Source organism: Thalassophryne amazonica, chromosome 1 (genome assembly GCF_902500255.1).
Source record: "Thalassophryne amazonica chromosome 1, fThaAma1.1, whole genome shotgun sequence".
Lineage (NCBI taxonomy): Eukaryota > Metazoa > Chordata > Actinopteri > Batrachoidiformes > Batrachoididae > Thalassophryne > Thalassophryne amazonica.
This window is the reverse complement of record NC_047103.1, coordinates 132,536,656-132,555,872: the sequence shown is the minus strand read 5'-3', so window position 1 is coordinate 132,555,872 and position 19,217 is coordinate 132,536,656. Positions and strand designations below refer to the sequence as shown.

Here is a 19,217-nt window from a genome sequence, read left to right as displayed (position 1 = left end):
ACGCCTGTCGGTTGCGTCATTCACCTGTGGGCAGGCTTTGAGTGAGCACTGCTCCACCCCTCTCGTCATTTTTTCATTGCGAGGAAATGGCAGAATGATTTGGGCTTTTTTTCCATCAGAATTTTTTCAGAAACTGTTAGAGACAGGCAGCTGGAAACCATTCGAAAAATTGATCTGGCTTTCGGTGAAAATTTTACGGGCTTCACAGAGAATAAGGAGTGTTACCAGAGCTTTAAGGACGGCCCACAATGGCACACGGCGCGCCGCACTCCGAGCCGCCATCGAGAGGCAGAAACCACCACATCATTTCTAAAGGGATTGCTGTGTGGAGCTGGGACCGCCGTGTGCAATTTCTCTGGTTATCACAAGAGCTGGACATCAGCCATTTTCCTGCAGATTTCACTTTTAACAAGAGATTTTGTCATGGAAAGCTGCGCGGAGGCTTTGCGCGTCACAACCAATTTGCTGATGAAGCGAGACAAAGGAATACCTCCGTTTCGGAGTCTTAGAGGACAAGTTAGGACATGCCTATCTTGGCTTTCAGTGCTTACCAGTCGAGTGAGTATAAGAGAAATTGTGGAGAGCTGGGCATGTCCCAACTTGTCCTCTAACACTCCGAAACGAAGGTGTTCCTTTGTCTCGCTCCATCAGCAAATCCGTCGTGACGCGCGAAACCTCCGCGCGGCTTTCCATGACAAAATCTCTTGTTAAAAGTGAAATCTGCCGGAAAATGGCTGATGTCCAGCTCTTGTGATAACCAGAGAAATTGCACACGGCGGTCCCAGCTCCACATGAATCAAATCCATATAGTTTTTGAAAAAAATAAAAAGGTACGATACTTTTCTAACAGACCTTGTATAAGCAAAATGTTAGCTGGGACTTTTTACTCTTTTTCCCTTTGCTGTGCAAACTAAAAAGGGAGAAAATCATGCGTTGCAAACAGTGTCAGCAAAGATAAAGACACATAAACACAACTTTATTACACAACACAGTACAACCCTCATTGTCTACATACTTGACTGTTGCTGATTATCTACTGAAATCTGAATGGCTTCAGTTTATTCCAAAACAAAGCCTTCATTTTCACAGGACCAAGAACAAAATGCTGCTCTTTATTCTTAACTCCAACAGTACATGTAGAGGAAACTGGGGCACAGTGAATCGCGGGGCAAAGTGAATCCGTAACTATAGCTGCAGCAGTTATGCCATATTTTTATGCATAAAGACATCCTCCTTATAAATTAGTGTTTTGTTTTTGGATACATTAAGGGTAAACCTAAGTGGCAAGTGAAGTCAGTTTTTTCCTTTCAAAAGTAAATTTTGTGGATGTCAGTGTCTTTGTATTTATTTCTCACCACAGAGGAAAGGTGGCCCAAAAAATAGTTATTAGTTAGAAGACTACCCCGTCCAACTGATGAGCATGTGTTATGTCTTCTCCAGACTATCAGCTATTTGCTAACATGATGCATGTGTGTCACATGCACCTGGGGCACAGTGAATCGGGGCATAGTGAATCAGTCTCAAAACTGATTTACTAAGCCCCAGTATCAAGTGGATGACAAATATTACTTGTTGAAGCTTATACATTTATTTTTATTATTTATTTTTTGTTTTACAGAAAACACATACATACCTTTGCCAAGAAACGCTATTTCTCCAAGTAACATAAGAATCAATGGGAGATTTTTGTCTCTGTTGGCTACCCCCATTTGCTCAGGTTTCCAAAGTGGATCCGGTTCAAATACACACAGGGAATTGGCACAGGTTTATCCCTATGCCCTTCCTGACACAATGCCAGCTTGACATGGAGAAAGAGTCACTGATGGGATCAGTTGTGTCCAGAGCAGCATGGCTGCAGTGGGAGACATGAAAACCATTAATAATTTTTTGCATCTGATTTCAAATTAAATCCTTAATTTCATTTGTCTTTCTGGACTCAGTTTGTACTTTTCCACCAAATTTCTTTGAAATCTCCGCATGTCTTTTTGAGATATTGTGTCGGACATACAAACAAATAGACAGAGAAACAACCGGATTGAAAACATTGCCGCCTTGGAAGACGTAACAAACAAAATAGATTGCATATATCTTGATGAGGAAGTGATTATTGTCAGGATTAGACTTTTAAATCATAACCATCTTTTGCTCTTAATAAAAAAAATCTGTATTTTTTTTTTTTTTGAAAATAATTGCATTCAGACACTTAAATGTTTTACTATTTCTATCATCTTACTAAATAAACACAAATCACAGTAAATGTCCGTACATCTTCCCTGTTATTATCAGGGCAAACAAAGCATTAATGGAGTCAGTCAGTCAGTGAGTTTCCAAAAATTTTCCTTCCCTGTGTAAATCCATAAAAAACAAATAAGCAGAATGACCATAACATCAAATAAAGACAGGATTATCAAGTTGTTTGTGTAGACCTGTTGCCAATGACAGGGTTAGGTCCTGGTCCACACTGAGGACACTGCTGCTTGTATGAAACAGTCACCTCCCGTGGCATCTATTATTACTGATCAAACAGAGCCACAACATTTAAGCAGCAGCTGTGCATCTTGCTAATGGAGGCTTGTGTGCATTATGTGGAAATCATGCTGTTGCTTGTCTTTAATTCAGAACAGAAGACAACAGCAGAGTCTAGCTCTTAATTCTTTCCCCCTGAAGGTTTTGGCCCCAGTATCCTATTTTACAGAAAAAAAAAAAAAAAAAAAAATTAAAAGTTGTTATAATGACATGTATTTTCCCTTATGCTGATGCACATTTTGGTGATGAGATAATGCAGAAACAATGGAATGTAATCAGTTTAATTTATTTTAATATTGCAATTCTTGGCTTAAGTTAACGCCTGCATGAGTGTTCTAGATACCATTTTTTATTTAATCTTTTCACCCCCGCCGTTATGTCTGGATCTGATGTTCTGTTCTCCTTTTTGTAGGGTTTGTCAGCAATGAGGGCCAAAGAGATTCTGGCCCGAGATGGTCCAAATGCCCTCACACCTCCACCCACCACACCTGAATGGGTCAAGTTCTGCAAACAGGTACAAGTCAATTTTCATCTCTAATTCTCCTAGAATTCTGCCAAGAGTTCAACATATCCAGGAATCCACTCTGCTGAGGTACGTCACAGCACTGGAAGCCTTGAATCTCACACATTTTGTCTTCTTGTTAGTTGTTTGGTGGATTCTCCATGCTGCTGTGGATTGGGGCTATCCTCTGCTTCCTGGCTTACAGCATCCAGGCTGCATCAGAAGATGAACCAGCCAATGATAACGTAAGGATGTCATTGTATTTGATTTGTGACCCACTCCAAGGAAGTTACACCATCTGCAGCATGTGTCACTGTGTTTCTTAGCAGCATTTCTTATATTTTTTCATGTCTTCATGAAAACTAACTTGTTTCAGTTTGGTGTTCACTGGAATGTGCATTCTGGAACCTTTAACAAAAACAACTTTGTTCTAAATGATGCATTTTTTTAAGACTTGGTGATAGCACCCATGGGCTTGAAGACAGTAACATCTGACATTTGACCCCAGTGACCTTGACCTTAATTCTTATGATTGACCTATTGATGATTGATTTATTTGTATTTGAAATGACATAAACAAATTCAAATGTGTGAAATGCCAAGTGTTCCAATACTTTTGAATACACTTGAGAAACACTCCATGGCATGTGTACTTCTATGTGAAATGCATCATCCTGGTGTCACTAGGAGAGCAAATTTAAGAGAGTCCTTCAGACAATAAAATTAAGAGGTTACTTAATCAACAGCTGCCTGCTCATTTAAAAATCACTGGAGACAAACGTGTATATATAAGGCAACCCGAATTAAAGGAGAAATGGGGCTTTTAACAACCTGGACCTCATTTCAGGCTTAAAATACTGACCAATAATACTCACCAATATAACTTTGGTGTTATTATTAGTCCACGGTTCAAACAATGTGTTCAGTTCAAATCTCAGGCAAACATTTTTCTTCTTCTACTAAAATTGGATTAGAACTTTTTGTGGTACACAGCACCAACTACTGGACAGGAGGAACCTGGCAGTCAATGTGACTCATTGATTTCAAAATGCAGCTCTTTTCAACCAGACATGTAGTGTCGTGACATGTCAATCATCTGTGTCCAATCAGATTTCAGGGGAGTCCAGTGCAACCCTGGCCTTCGCTGTAGCTCCACCCATAGCAGGAAGTATTCAACATTTGATATTTCCTGTTTCACTGTGGACCAAAATTTGGAACTTCCTGTTTCAGTGTGAACTTGCCACTGAGTTACCGTGAGATTCCATGGAATCTCGTCTGTCAATCCAGGAAGTGTCGATCCAGGAACTGTTTGACATTTGACACACATGCGGTATGGCAGTCAGAATGCAACTTGATCACCATTCAAATGTTTGCCAACATGCTCGCAACACGAATGTCGAGTCCATATGCTTTGGCCACATGAATGTCCCAAATGCTGTATGAGGCATTCAAGTGCAGCTCGAATATGCACAGCTGTTGCTCAAATCCTCATTCGTATGGCATTCGAGCTCATTCGTGCTCTTGTGTGACTACTGTATGGTAAATTAAATATTTTGAAGTAATCCCTTTCCTGAAAAGGGTTGAGTTACATTTAACAGTGTAACTTTACTGTTTGGAATTCTTCATGATTGATGTAAATGAAGACAAACACACATTCAGTGATGAGGAAATGTTCATGAATTCAGCACCTAATGTGTCTACAAAACAAAACAAAGAAAAAAAACCTTCTTGTAAAAGTGAATTAGTTTCATTAGATTGGATTTGATATTTTTATTTGCTTCATGTTGTAGAAGTTGGGGCAGCACGGTGACTTAGTGGTTAGCATTGTTGCCTCACAGCAAGAAGGTCATGGATCGATTCCCACCTATGGCCTTTCTGTGTGGAGTTTGCATGTTTTCCGTGTGTTTGCGTAGGCTCTCTCTACAACCCCTGGCAAAAATTATGGAATCACCGGCCTCGGAGGATATTCATTCAGTTGTTTAATTTTGTAGAAAAAAAGCAGATCACAGACATGACACAAAACTAAAGTCATTTCAAATGGCAACTTTCTGTCTTTAAGAAACACTATAAGAAATCAAGAAAAAAAGATTGTGGCAGTCAGTAACGGTTACTTTTTTAGACCAAGCAGAGGAAAAACATATGGAATCACTCAATTCTGAGGAAAAAATTATGGAATCACCCTGTAAATTTTCATCCCCAAAACTACACTGCATCATATCAGATCTGCTTGTTAGTCTGCATCTAAAAAGTGATCACACCTTGGAGAGCTGTTGCACCAAGTGGACTGACAAGATCATGGCTCCAACATGAGAGATGTCAACTGAAACAAAGGAGAGGATTATCAAACTCTTAAAAGAGAGTAAATCATCACGCAATGTTGCAAAAGATGTTGGTTGTTCACAGTCAGCTGTGTCTAAACTCTGGACCAAATACAAACAACATGGGAAGGTTGTTAAAGGCAAACATGGATGGGATGAAAATTTACAGGGTGATTCCATAATTTTTTCCTCAGAATTGAGTGATTCCATATTTTTTTCCTCTGCTTGGTCTAAAAAAGTAACCGTTACTGACTGCCACAATCTTTTTTTCTTGATTTCTTATAGTGTTTCTTAAAGCCAGAAAGTTGCCATTTGAAATGACTTTAGTTTTGTGTCATGTCTGTGATCTGCTTTTTTTCTACAAAATTAAACAACTGAATGAACATCCTCTGAGGCTGGTGATTCCATAATTTTTGCCAGGGGTTGTAGGTGCTCTGGCTTCCTCCAACATCCAAAGACATGCAGGTTAGGTGGATTGTAAATTGTAAATTGTCCATAGGTGTGGGTGTGAATCTTTGTTCATATGTGGCCATGCAACAGACTGGCATCCTGTCCAGGGTGTACCCTGCTTCAGCCCTATGACTGCTGGGTTAGGATCTCGTCCCCTGCGACCCAACCTTGGATAAGCAGTTGACGATAAGTGTGTGTGTGTGTGTGTGTGTGTGTGTGTGTGTGTGTGTGTGTGTGTGTGTGTGTGTGTGTGTGTGTGTGTGTGTGTGTGTGTGTGTGTGTGTATACAAGTTGGTGTTCACTGTGAGTTTAACTGTCTAGTTCTATACATCTTAATATACAGAAGATTGAATTAGTTTTGTTTTTTAAACTTGATGTCCAAAAAATTTAAATGTGTAAAAGCCCAAGAGTTCCAAAACTTTTCCCACTGTGTATATTTTTTATTAAGGCTATACATTATTCATAACAAATTGATGACAGAGAGTGACAGAGAGAGAGAGAGAGAGAGAGAGAGAGAGAGAGAGAGAGAGAGAGAGGTCATTGTCTGAAAATAGATCTGGACTATGTTGTCGTCCATTGACAAATCCTCCAGTATAAGAGTCATTTTAAGTTGCATAGCTTGGCAAGGAAAAACATCACATCCAATAATTTAAAAAAGGGCAGTTAAAATGTAGTTAATGAAGGCCGCCGATAATAATGGTTCACTGTCCCTACAGTTGTACCTGGGTGCTGTGCTGTCTGCTGTCGTCATCATCACTGGTTGTTTCTCTTACTATCAAGAAGCCAAGAGTTCAAAGATCATGGATTCCTTCAAGAACTTGGTCCCACAGGTGAGATTTTCCTTCAGTGTACTCTATTGTTCTGAGTATAAGACAACCTTGATTATAAGACAACCCCTATTTCAAGACATATTGATCAAATTATTTTTAAAGAAATGCTTTTATTTGAAAAACAATTGTGATAATTAAAGACAGAGAAAACAGGCTATATTTGCATAAAATCGTAGTGCAATAAACAGTGCAAACTGGCCTACCTTGGCTGCTTTGATCATCATCTCATAGCAGTCAGTCTGTTCTCTACAGGGAAAGCTGTTGGTGCACTGCTTGTGCAGTGACATAACATAATCGGAGAACTTTTCAGATGGGTAAATGGCCCAGATGTCTTCCCATGAGATTCCCATGAGGATATGAGGGAGATTTAAAAAGAAGGAAGCCCAAGTAAAAAGTGCACAATGTGGTGTGATTCTGCTGCTTTATTAAGAAAAAAAACGTCATGATGCAGTAGAGCAGTTAGTTCTGTGGATAAGAAATTGGGCTATGTGTATCTATACGAGGTCTGTCAATAAAGTAACGGACCTTTTTATTATTTTTTTAAACTATATGGATTTGATTCATATGTTTTTACGTCAGACAAGCTTGAACCCTCGTGCGCATGCGTGAGTTTTTCCACGCCTGTCGGTGACGTCATTAACCTGTGAGCACGCCTTGTGGAAGAAGTGGTCCCGCCCCCTCGTCGGATTTTCATTGTCTGAAAAAAAACCCCAAATCATTCAGCCATTTCCAGACAATGAAAATCTGAAGAGGGGGCGGGACCACTCCTTCCACAAGGCGTGCTCACAGGCGAATGACGTCACCGACAGGCGTGGAAAAACTCACACATGTGCACAAGGGTTCAAGCTTGTCTGACGTAAAACATGTGAATGAAATCCATATAGTTTTTGAAAAAAATAAAAAGGACCGTTACTTTATTGACAGACCTCGTATATAGACCTGGGTTAATTTTCTGGTCAAACTATCTGCTTGTTGTTGGCCAAGCCACTTATTGTCTCTGTCCACCCAGCTGTAAATGGGTACCAGCCTTGACTGAGGAAGTAATCTGTATCAGGCGTCCGTCATGATTTGCAGTCGGCACCATGTTATTCTATTTTACTGTTGAAATTATAATAAATGTGGGTCCAATCCATTCTCAAAATAAAACTGCATGGTATAACAGGAGCTGCTTTGTATACGTCAAAACAACCACATGTACTGAAGGTGCATTCATTTCACGATGGAGTTGAGAGGGTGCTGCAAAGATGAATGGGCAAAACTGCCCAAAGATAGGTGCACCAAGCTTGTGACATCATATTCAAAAGATGATGAGTGAGGCTGTAATGCTGCCAAAGGTGCACAAAGTATTGAGCAAAGGGTGAATATTATGTACACGGAATCCTTAGTTTTCTTTATTTTTAATGAAGTGCAAAATTTTCAAAAAACCTTTTTTCATGTTGTCATTATGGGGTGTTTGTGAGTAGAATTTTGATGGGAAAAATAAATTTAATAAGGCTGTAACATAACAAAATGTGGAAAAGATGAAGCTCTGTGAATAACATTCCAGATGCACTGTATGCTTGAAACCTACAGCTAATCTTTCCTCAGTGCTTAAAGGCTTTAAAACGTGTTGTTTTACTTCATAGAATGATTAACTTGTATTAATCCTGTTGGTACAATAACACAGGCAGTAGACTGGGCTGTGTGGAAAAGCTGTGATACGGTGCCAAAAATAAATAATAAAATAAAAAAAATGTGTTTTACAGTTGAACATGGTTGGAGTTTAATTTTTATGTCTGTACATGCAGAAAATATTGAACTAGCATAGCTGAATTTGTGATCACCTGAAGTTCAGATGCTGCTTGGAAAGCCGGAGTGTATTGACTCTTGGCGATGATATTTACTGAACAAGTCAGAGTCAGACTTTACAGGAATGGAATGAAACACTGATTTGTCATTTGTACTCCCTGGGTGTGGTAGAATGTAAAATATTTGGAATGTGTTTTGAGCAATCAGATTGTTGTAACCCATGGACTCTATATTATACATATGAATTGCTTAACTGCAACATTTATGTCTCTGCATGTTTGATATTCTTTGTTGTGCTTTAGTTTATTTGGTATTTGGTTATTGGTTTGTATGGCCAAAGCAGAAAGGTCACTCACTGAGCCTGGTCTGCTTGAGATTTCTTCCTGTATCAGCAAATGCCTCAGGGAGGTTCCCATCCTGTCTATGGCTGATTCATGCATTTGTTTCTTCTAGATTGGAGTACTGCAATGTGTTCTATTTTCTGGTGTACCGCAGTCCAGCATTAGGGGGGTCTCCAATTGGCTCAAAATGCTACTGCCAGACTCTCTTGACAGGAAGCAGAAAGTTTGACCACATTACACCCATTTTGGCATCTCTTCTCTGGCTTCCTGTCCCTGTGAGATCAGATTTTAAGGTTCTGTTACTAACCTATAAAATTATTCATGGACTAGCTCCTCCCTACTTAGCTGACATACTTAAACCCTATGTACCGGCCTGGGCTCTGCAGTATCAGGGTGCAGGACTACTTTGTGTCCCTAGGGTGAATAAAAAGTCTGTGGGTCACAGAGTTTTCACTTATTGTGTCCCTGTTCTGTAGAATGATCTCCCTGCATCAATAAAATGGTTGAATTCTGTAGAGAGACTTTCAAGTCCAGACTTAAGACGCACTTATTTTTTTTCATATGGCTAGCATACTGGCATAGTATGTTACTATGCTTTCTACTCTTTTAAAATCATCTATTAGTAAGCAGCGGGCTGCGGCCTCAACTTTATCTAAAGTCTGGATCTTTTAGTGAAGCTTAGGGCTAGTGGCCGACGATCACCTTAGTGTTTCTTTTTTTCTTGTTGCATAATGCTGACAAATTATACTGTAGTTGTTGTCTTTCTGCCACCTGATTCTGTTTTTTCTCTCTGTTTAAGGTGTGGCTCCATTCAGAGATGGGAGTAGGTGTCTTCTTCTGCAGGCCTCCCGTCTCGTGCACCAGCATGGACTCACAAAATGTCCTGTGTTATATCCTGTGTTGTCTATTGTGTCACTGCATGGTCAAAGCAGAGGGTCACCCCTTTGAGTCTGGTCTGCTTGAGGTTTCTTCCTCAAGTCATCAGAGGGAGTTTTTCCTTACCACTGTTGCCTGTGTGCTTGCTCTAGGGGTTGGTAAGGTTAGACCTTACTTGTGTGAAGCGCCTTGAGGCAACTTTGTTATGATTTGGTGCTATATGTGACAGGGATCTATTAACAATAATAGTGTTTTGGTATCGTAACCAGTTGGCCTGTGTCCGCTGAGAATCCCATACATCTGAACTGTTTAGTATCTCTAACAGTGTTTTGTGAGGTGTTTTGTCTCCAAGACTTTTTAACGTATATATGGATGATCTAAGTTGTAATCTGGTTAATGATAAAGTTGGATGTATGCTTGGTAATAGACTTGTTAACCACTTATTCTATGCTGATGATGTTGTATTGTGTCTCTCAGTTAAGGGCCTACAGAAACTACTTCATACATGTTCTGATTATGGTGCTAAGCATGGTATTTTGTATAATAAGGCTGAAACTGTATGCATGCCAATATTACCTAAAGGTAGATTCCTTCTGAATACTCCCAAGATTTTCATTGAAAATACTCAGCTCGCTTTTGTGGAGAATTATAAGTATTTGGGAATGATCACTGTTCATAACCTCTCTGATGACAAAGATATGGAATTCCAGATGAGATCTTTTTATGTTAGGGGTAACATTCTGTTAAGGAATTTCAGTGTGTGTTGCATGGAGGTTAAACGCCAACTATTTAATGCGTTTTGTACCAATATGTATTGCAGTCATCTCTGGTTTAATTTCAAAAAATCCACTTTCCATAAGTTAATGGTTGGCTACAATAACGCTTTCAGACGTATATTTCACCTGCCCCATTCATGTAGTGTCAGTGGAATGTTTATTTTTAGTGATGTGCCTAGTTTTAATGAAGTACGCAGGAAAGCAATCTTTGGGTTTTGTAAGCGTGTTAAAAGCAGCAAAAACACCTTGATCATTGATGTGAATCAGCTCGTTATGTACAAGTCATCGCTATGGAATACACTGGCGTTCCACATTATATACCACCAGTAATTAATTGATGCTTTTTCTTGTATTTTATTACATTTTTTAAATCTTATATAAATGAAAATAAATTAAAACAGCTTGTACGTTAACGTCCATAACTACAGCTAGGCTAGGCTAGACAACCAGTTACAACAGGCGTATAGTTCAACATAACAGACAGACAATAACAATAATAATAATAATAATAATAATAATATTTAGGAAAATAAGGCTGGTCCTATGTCTTCACAGGAAGATAATTGTACTTTTGTTTTTCTACATCAAAACCTACCTATTTTTCTATTTATAATTAGTGTATGCTTTTGTTTTACTGAAAATTTGCAGTTGCTGTTGCTGTGTGCATGATTTTTTGCTTCAAATTTGCTCAGATTTTGTGGCTATTGTATCATCTCTTTATCCTGTGTAAACTGTACAGCATTTTGTATCTAGTTGGATCTCAACTTCAATATCTGTTTTCAGCGTGCCCGCATGAGGCTGCTGAAAAGGTCAATAATTTGACCTCTCCATTACTTGTGCCGTGTGAAGCAACACTGAAGAAAAAGTGTAGCAATTTTAAACACATTCCAGTTGTGCAGTTTTGTCTGTTCTGGATATTTAAGAACTTCACAATCAATTTCAAGGTAGTTCTTCCAGGTTGTGTTGACCTGCACGCTGCAGCCTCACTGGGCTCCTCCTTTGCATTTAAAGCCTTATCTTCTCCCTGCATGCTCAGAGGAGAAAGTTTGTGTCTCATCTTTTTACTCTCTTAATCTGTGTTTCACTTTCAATATAACGCTTAGGCCAACAAGTCATCTGCAGATCTGGATTTTCACCTCTCTGTCTTTATCTGTCCCTCTGTTCTCCACACAGATGTCTCTGCTTTCTCTCTCTGTGTGTGAGCTTCTGTGTTTGTACTACAAACGACGTATGCAGCGATAGAAAGCACACGGATTCACTCACACGTGGTTGTTCACACCACCTACCTGCAGCAAGTCTGAAGTGAACTTAAAGGAAGGAGAGAAGGAGGAAATGGAGAAGTATGCGGTCGAGCGGGCTGGCTGAAAGCAGCGCGACTGAAACAAGGAAGCTGAGCAGCCCAGTCCTTCAGTTGACCCCTCCTCCTCTTCCTCTTCTCCTCCTCCCCCTCCCCCACTGTCCCACCCGCAGTCACCTGGCCTGTCTCACCCCAGCCCCTTATCCCAAGCCCCTCCCCATCCATGACAGGTGAGGTGCTCAGGGTATAAAGGCGTTGTGAAGGGAAGCGACCTATCTTCTCTGCTGTGGAGTGCGGAAGACAGAAGGCAACGCACAAAGCGAGAGAGCGAGAGAGAGAGAGAGAGAGAGAGAGAGGGGAAAGGGAAAGAGAGTGAAAGGCGGAGTCGGAAAGTTGCAATTTAAACAGACAATTGGATTGACTGTTCTCAGACTTGCATTGCAACCATGGGGCTGGGAGTAAGTACTGGCACGCTGTCACATGCTCTGGCCTGCTTTCTAAGTGTATTTACCTTTCAGTCAGCATTAGTCCAGTTATGTTTTCTCAGCTACCTTTCTCCCCCCCCCTCGGAAGTCACCAGTGCACACTTGTGGATCGACCAGAGCACTTTGTACCTCTGTTGCTCAATCGGCTCTGCCACTTCTGAGTTGTTTGATGATTAACGTGCATTTTTACAGTGCTGGCTGACAGCGGGGGAAAAAAGTTGCCACTTGTTTTTGCAGGAAAAAGAGAACATGTGCTCGGTTTGATTTGACAAACTGCTCATTTTGTCTCATTTCCTCTAAACCAGAGAGGGAAGGATGAGTACAAACTGGCGGCAACCTCAGATGGCGAAAAGAAGAAAGGCAAGAAAGGGAAGAAAGGGAAGAAAGGCAAAGTGGCCAAGAAGGATATGGAGGAGTTGAAAAAAGAAGTTGATCTGGTGAGCACACACACAACTCAAATCCACATGCTGACGCACAAACACACATTGCCTCACGCTTAATAACAGAGTTTTTGGCCTGTATTTCACACTCATTCACCCATTGGTTGCAGCTTGAGAGGAGATATGAACCACGAGTCATGTGAGCTTGAACTCGTTTTTTATGCTGATTGCTGCTTACACCGCAGCGTGTGCAGTCACATGTTATTTTCTCCTTCCCAACTGTACTTAACACTTACGTCGTGCTCAGCCGGACTGATTTTTGGCTTTAGTAGAGTGGTCACTTCCATAACACAGCCTTAAAGTTTTCTTTACATTCTCACATGATGGGGTCGCTGATTCACCGTGAAAGGGCGGGGGTGACAGTTAGCCTTGCAGCAATCTATGAGAAACTGGTTTTTTGACACCTCACTCTGCTATGTTAGATGCGTAGAAAATTGTAGATTTGTGATGCTGAGGACAGATGTTGTAAAGCTCCTTTGTCGACACACTTTGTGGAACAGCTGAAGAGTCACTCAGATTCCGCTGGTGTCAGCCAAGGTCAATTCACAAGGTCACTCAGGCTCCAGTCGGGTCACTTCTAAGTAGTAGAAAAGTGCAACAGAACCATGGCTATTACGGTTTTGTGTTGGCGTGTTTGTGTAAAACGTGAACACAGTAGCTAAAAATCAGCTGGACGGATTTTCACCACATTTTTTGGGAATATGACTTCGGTTTGTGCTTTCAGATGACCCATTTTTGCGACAGATTGGTCAAAGATCAATCAAATCAAATCAAATCAAAAGGTCATATGATCAGTAAAATATCTGTGATTGATTGGGATAAATCACTTCATGATGGAGTTATAAAAAAATGAAAAACAGCTTTCTTGACAATGTGTGGTCCCTCAAAGGTCACTGGAATTATTGCTGACAGTAAGGTCTCATAAATCATAACAGAAACTTTTATTATTTATACTTTTACGCACTCCTTCATTCCGGCTTGTGTTGTCCCTTAAGATATTTCTTGAGTCAGAGAAGTGTCCCCAACATATTTTCAGTTCTGCAGATAAGCACCTGTGTGTGTGTGTGTGTGTGTGTGTGTGTGTGTGTGGTGTGTGTGTGTGTGTGTGGGTTGTTTGGTGTGTGTGTGTGTGTGTGTGTGGTGTGTGGTGTGTGTGTGTTGGTCCCTGAACACCACATTGCTATTCTTTTTTTTTAAAGACAATGTCTCCTTTGTTGAGGATACACTGGTGTGCTTCACAAGGTTGGTGCGCTCGGGATCATGTTTCACCTTCTGGTTAAAGTCTGTAAATGGGAGTTAGCATGTAGCATGGTGGTACGTGTGGGTAACATGCTAGCTTGCAAAGAGAAGGTCATCATTTCAAGGCCACCCATTCTCTGTGTATGGTTTAAAGGGCATCCTGGTTAAAACATGCAGTACAGTAAATCCACACTGGATCCACCGTGGAGACTGGGGGGTGGCAAATGTCCAAACTAAGGTGGCATGCTGATTTACATAGTGTGAACTTCATGTACATTTCTTAAATCCAGGAAATCTGGAAACATTGTCCTTCCAATGTCATCCAGCATGTCATTAGGTAGTAAAATCCACATCTCAGTGACATATTAATGATTATTGTTTTCCAAGCGTCATAACCGGGTTTCAAAGTCTCCTCACCGCTGAAGGACATTCCAATGTCATAACCACGTGTCCACAGTGTGTCACTGACTGCAGTCAGCGGGTGTCATCCAGCACCCGTCCTGAGCAACACTCAAGTGTTACCTGCTTAGTTACTCAAAAAGTTTTACATCTACAATTTATTGAGAAAGTCATGGTTTCAAATGAAGTGGTGGAACAACACAGGAGCTGTGAGGCTAACATGTTAATGATTGTTGCACCATCATGCAGTTACCCAGGCATCAAAGTCCAGCTGAAGGCAAAGGAAACTATCTCCTTAGCAACATAAAGCGTAGAATGTGGCAAAGTCCAACAGAAAATACTAAATATTGAATCACCTTTAGTTTGATTGTGAAATCAGTGGCATGGGTGCAAGGCTGTGATTGTTCTTCTGACATTCAGATATGTGCAGCAGAGTATAATAAATGTAGGCTTTAAACAAACTGCCAGTCTTAAGTTGAAGAATGTCACAACAATATTGATTCTGCATGACACCTTTGTTTTAGATTTATTACAATTCAAAGCTGCACTCACTGTGACATATTGAGTCATTTAGAAATGCTCATGTATCCATCCCCTGAATTCTCTAAAGACAACTGGCTGTAAAAGTAATGTTGTATACAATAAATAGTTATATATATTTTTTTCCCAATTACTCATGGGCTGTGAAAACATATTCAAATGGCTGTAATTGTGAAACAGTTAATGTGATATTTTTTGTTAAACCCCTTGAATTAAACACGTCTGATTGTTCCATGAGAAGTGCACTGCGACGGTGTACAGAAGCAAAATTACCAAAAACTGTCACTGTCCAAATACTTATGGATCTGACTGTATATTTGACCTATGGATGAAACATGTCTGATAGTTTGAAATGTGGCCTCACCATGCACTCTGAGGACTCTTTGAGGAATATCTATGTGGTTCTTAAAAAAATCCTCTGGGCGATGCAATGAAATTTGCTCCCATTGTCCCTCAATAACAATAATGCAGAAAAGTACAGGAGCACATTGGATTCAGTTTCTGTGTAAATGATGTTTAACCAATTTGTCACTATGTCGCTGCTAAGCTTGTATTTGATGGGGGTGAGGCACCTCAGAGTTAAACCGTATACTACGAGGTCTATTAGAAAAGTATCCGACCTTATTATTTTTTTCAAAAACCATATGGATTTGATTCATATGTTTTTACATCAGGACCGCGTCAGGACCGATTCGCTGATCGAGCGAGACAAAGGAACACCTCCGTTTCGGAGTGTTAGAGGACAAGTTGGGACATGCCTATCTCGGCTTTCAATGTTTACCAGCCCAGTGAGTATAGAGAAATTGTGGAGAGCTGGGCATGTCCCAACTTGTCCCCTGGCACTCCGAAACAGAGGTGTTCCTTTGTCTCGCTCGATCAGCGAATCGGTCCTGACGCGCGAAGCCTCAGCGCGGCTTTCCATGACAAAATCTCTTGTTAAAAGTGAAATCTGCCGGAAAATGGCTGATGTCCAGCTCTTGTGATAACCAGAGAAATTGCTCACGATGGTCCCAGCTCCACACAGCCATCCGTTTAGAAATGATGTGGTGTTTTCTGCCTCTCGATGGCGGCTCGGAGCGCGGCACGCCGTGCGCCATTGTGGGGCGTCCTTAAAGCTGTAGTAACACTCCTTATTCTCTGTGAAGCCCGTAAAATTTTCACCGAAAGCCAGATAAATTTTTCGAATGGTTTCCAGCTGCCTGTCTCTAACAGCTTCTGAAAAAATTCTGATGGAAAAAAAGCCCAAATCATTCCGCCATTTCCTGACAATGAAAATCTGCCGAGGGGGTGGACCACTCCTCCCATAAGGCCTGCTCACAGGCGAATGACGCAACCGACAGGCGTGGAAAAACTCACGCATGCGCACGAAGGTTCAAGCTTGGCTGACGTAAAAACATATGAATCAAATCCATATGGTTTTTGAAAAAATAATAAGGTAGGATACTTTTCTAATAGACCTCGTATATGGTGTAATGGAAAGTAAATACAAGTTTAACACTTCCACAGTGAATTATTGTTGACTGAATCACACATTTGAGGGCTGTGAGGCTTTAACTGTTGTGGACACCTTGAATGTTGATGTTGGTAAATGTTACGAGGTTATTTTATATTATAATTTTGTGTAGGAGTTGGATCAGCCTCCTTCTTTGGCTGTAGGCATTATCTTTTTAAAAAAAGAGAGACTCTGTAGGCACATGAATGTGTCAGCTTCTCCAGTTCATTTTTGCAAATCCACATTTACTTGCATTTTCTTCCATCTCCCCCGTTTTCTTCTCTATTTGACTACCAAATAGAGAGACTGTGCTTTCAATAAATCTTAACAATAACGTCTCCATGGAGAACAAGCAAATTGCCTGTAAATAAGGAATCTTTCTCTAATTCAGATGCTGAATTTGTGTTGCCTGAGTGTTGTGTTGCCAGCGTGCTAAAAAAGTCTGGAATAAGTGTTGGCGTTTCCGCGTGGGTGTGCTGCTTGCTCACAACACACATGAATGACAGTCTGTATGTCAACAACCTCGTGGCACCTTTTGAATGTCTCATGTGTGACTGATGTATGCAGTGATCCAAAATGACACTATATCCATACATAATGTTTAGGAGCGGGCACATTTTGCACAGACTTTTGTTTTAAGTTATTTGTTTGTTTTGTTTGTTAACCAGGATGTCCTTTAATCCTCAAAGCAGGCAAGATGAGTGGTTGGAAATGTTCATTTTATGTACCGTCTCTCTCTCTCTCTCTCTCTCTCACACACTATCTCTGTAGGATGATCACAAGTTAACTTTTGACGAACTGAACAGGAAGTACGGAAGCGACCTAACCAGGGTGAGTGTCTTTTTGCCTACAGAGCTGACATATCCTTTTATGCACAGCTATGCATGACACACCTACACGCCTGCAGGAAATATTCATATTTTAACAAGAGCAAACTGAGATGTCTGACATCCACCAATATTACCTCCAAAATTCAGTGGAGTCTTCCATGCCCTGATATCTACCTGTGGTGGAAATTTGGTGAGAATCTGTGAAGTAGTTTTGACGTAGCCTTTACAAAGTGAAATCTTGATCCAGAATCCAGATCTGGATCATCTCCAAAATTGATTGGAGTCTTCCATGGCCTAATATGTATCTGTGGTGAACATTTTGTCAAAATCCGTACTGTAGTTTTGACGTAATCCTGCTAACAGACAGACAGACAAATAAGTAAATAAATGGTGATTTTATTACATCCTTGGTGGATGTATTCATTTTAATTCTATCAGAGTGGTAGATTTAGCAGCATTGAAAAGTGCAGGCAGAATTACACTCTCAGTTTGAAATATGCATGACTGGATACCATAGACTGTGTACCTTGATCAAGCCATAACATTGTGACTACAGACAGATGCATTGAATACCTTTAGCTCATTGTAGTGGCACCTGTCAGTGGGTAGGATATATTAGGCTGCAAGTTAACATGTGGTCTACAAAGCTGATGTTTTGGAAGCAGGAATAACAAGGATGCATAAAGACTTGAGTGACTTTGAGCAGAGCCATACTATAATGGATAGACAACTAGGTCAGAGCATCTCCAAAGCTGCCGCTCTTCTGGGATGTTGCCAGTCTGCAGTGATCAGTACCTACCAAAAGTGGTCCAAGGAAGGAAATCCAGGGAGCCAAAAATGGGGTCATATGGGATGTACTGGACAAACAAGTCCAATTCATGAAGACCTGACCTTCAGAGGTCTACTGTAGTCAATGTCTCCGCTGGTCAGACCTGTCTTGGTGGCAAAATGGGAACCTACACAATATTAGGCAGGTGGTTGCAACACTGACTGATTGGAGTATATAATGGACACACCTTCTGTGACTTCACTCACAGGTGTTATGAAGAGCTTGTTTGAAGCTCAAATAGTGCGGTACTAAGTGTTGCCATCTTGGTAGTGCCTGACTCCCGAACAGCCCATAAATGGATAAACCCCCAGTAACACTAATGACGGACAGAGAAAAAGGATTAGTTACGTATTTAAATAGTTTGTCCGTTGGCAAATACATCAGTCTCCTGTGGTGTTGGGGCGCTAAGTATACCTTGGCGGTTACCTTGTCTGTTTATGTATCATGCCTGTATCATGCCTCTCGTATACATCGGGATATGTAATAAGACATGTAATAAGATATTTATCCCATATTAAAACAAAAATAAAGAACAATAATCACACACATGAATCATGTAGAAGGAATAACACAGGTAAATCATGTAAATATGTAAATTATGGAAAGTTCTTATGTCTCTCTATAAAGTCATGAGTGTCCTCTTCACTGATGTCTCACAATTTCAGTATGAGTCTCAGGTTTGCAGAATCCCGCTAAAACTCTCTCACCTTGAACAGACACCTTGGTTGAATGAAATGATCTGGATCCTGTATCAGGATCCTGCACTTGTCACCAGGGTAACACAAAATGGGCGTGTATCATTGGTGGGTCAGAGAAATGGGGACTCCTGATTGGATGAAAAGAAGAGCGCCAGCATAATTCACGGATCGGAAAATACCGATCCAACCCATGACAATTTCCAATACCGGAGAAGAGCCACTGTGAATCCTCTGAACTGTGGTTGTTTGCTCTCTGCTTGTTTGCTGCCGAGTGGGAGGAGTGGAGGTTTTCTGAAGCCGGATTTTCCAAAAAATTAACTGAATAGTTGAAATTGTGTGCTAAAAAGTTAGCTGCTTCACTGTCCCAAGGCTGTCACACACGATGAAAAGCAGCTCAGCATGCAGCTGAGGAGGAGCTGAACAGAGATTCTGTCCGTTGAAAGGGAAAAAAGTCTCCATTAAAATCCTGCGCGTGAACGTTGCTGATGATACACTAATTTTACAGTTGAAAGGCTTTGTGTTTCCAAAAAATTCCAAGTTTGTGCAGCACGAAAACAGCGA

The 19,217-nt window shown here is 40.7% G+C and overlaps 2 protein-coding genes across 2 annotated transcripts in view; both read left to right on the top strand.

Annotated features, from left to right (window-relative positions):
• The window catches only part of LOC117514278 (sodium/potassium-transporting ATPase subunit alpha-1-like), a 348,030-nt gene that overhangs the window by 12,435 nt on the left and 316,378 nt on the right, over positions 1–19,217 (top strand). Inside the window, 2 exon segments of the mRNA XM_034174660.1 lie at positions 2,939–3,040; positions 3,172–3,273. Coding sequence (XP_034030551.1) covers positions 2,939–3,040; positions 3,172–3,273 — 204 coding nt within the window.
• The window catches only part of LOC117514295 (sodium/potassium-transporting ATPase subunit alpha-1-like), a 68,845-nt gene continuing 61,627 nt past the window's right edge, over positions 12,000–19,217 (top strand). The window contains 3 exon segments of the mRNA XM_034174683.1: positions 12,000–12,162; positions 12,495–12,626; positions 17,071–17,130. Of these exon segments, the coding sequence (XP_034030574.1) occupies positions 12,151–12,162; positions 12,495–12,626; positions 17,071–17,130 (204 nt within the window). The 5' untranslated portion in view covers positions 12,000–12,150.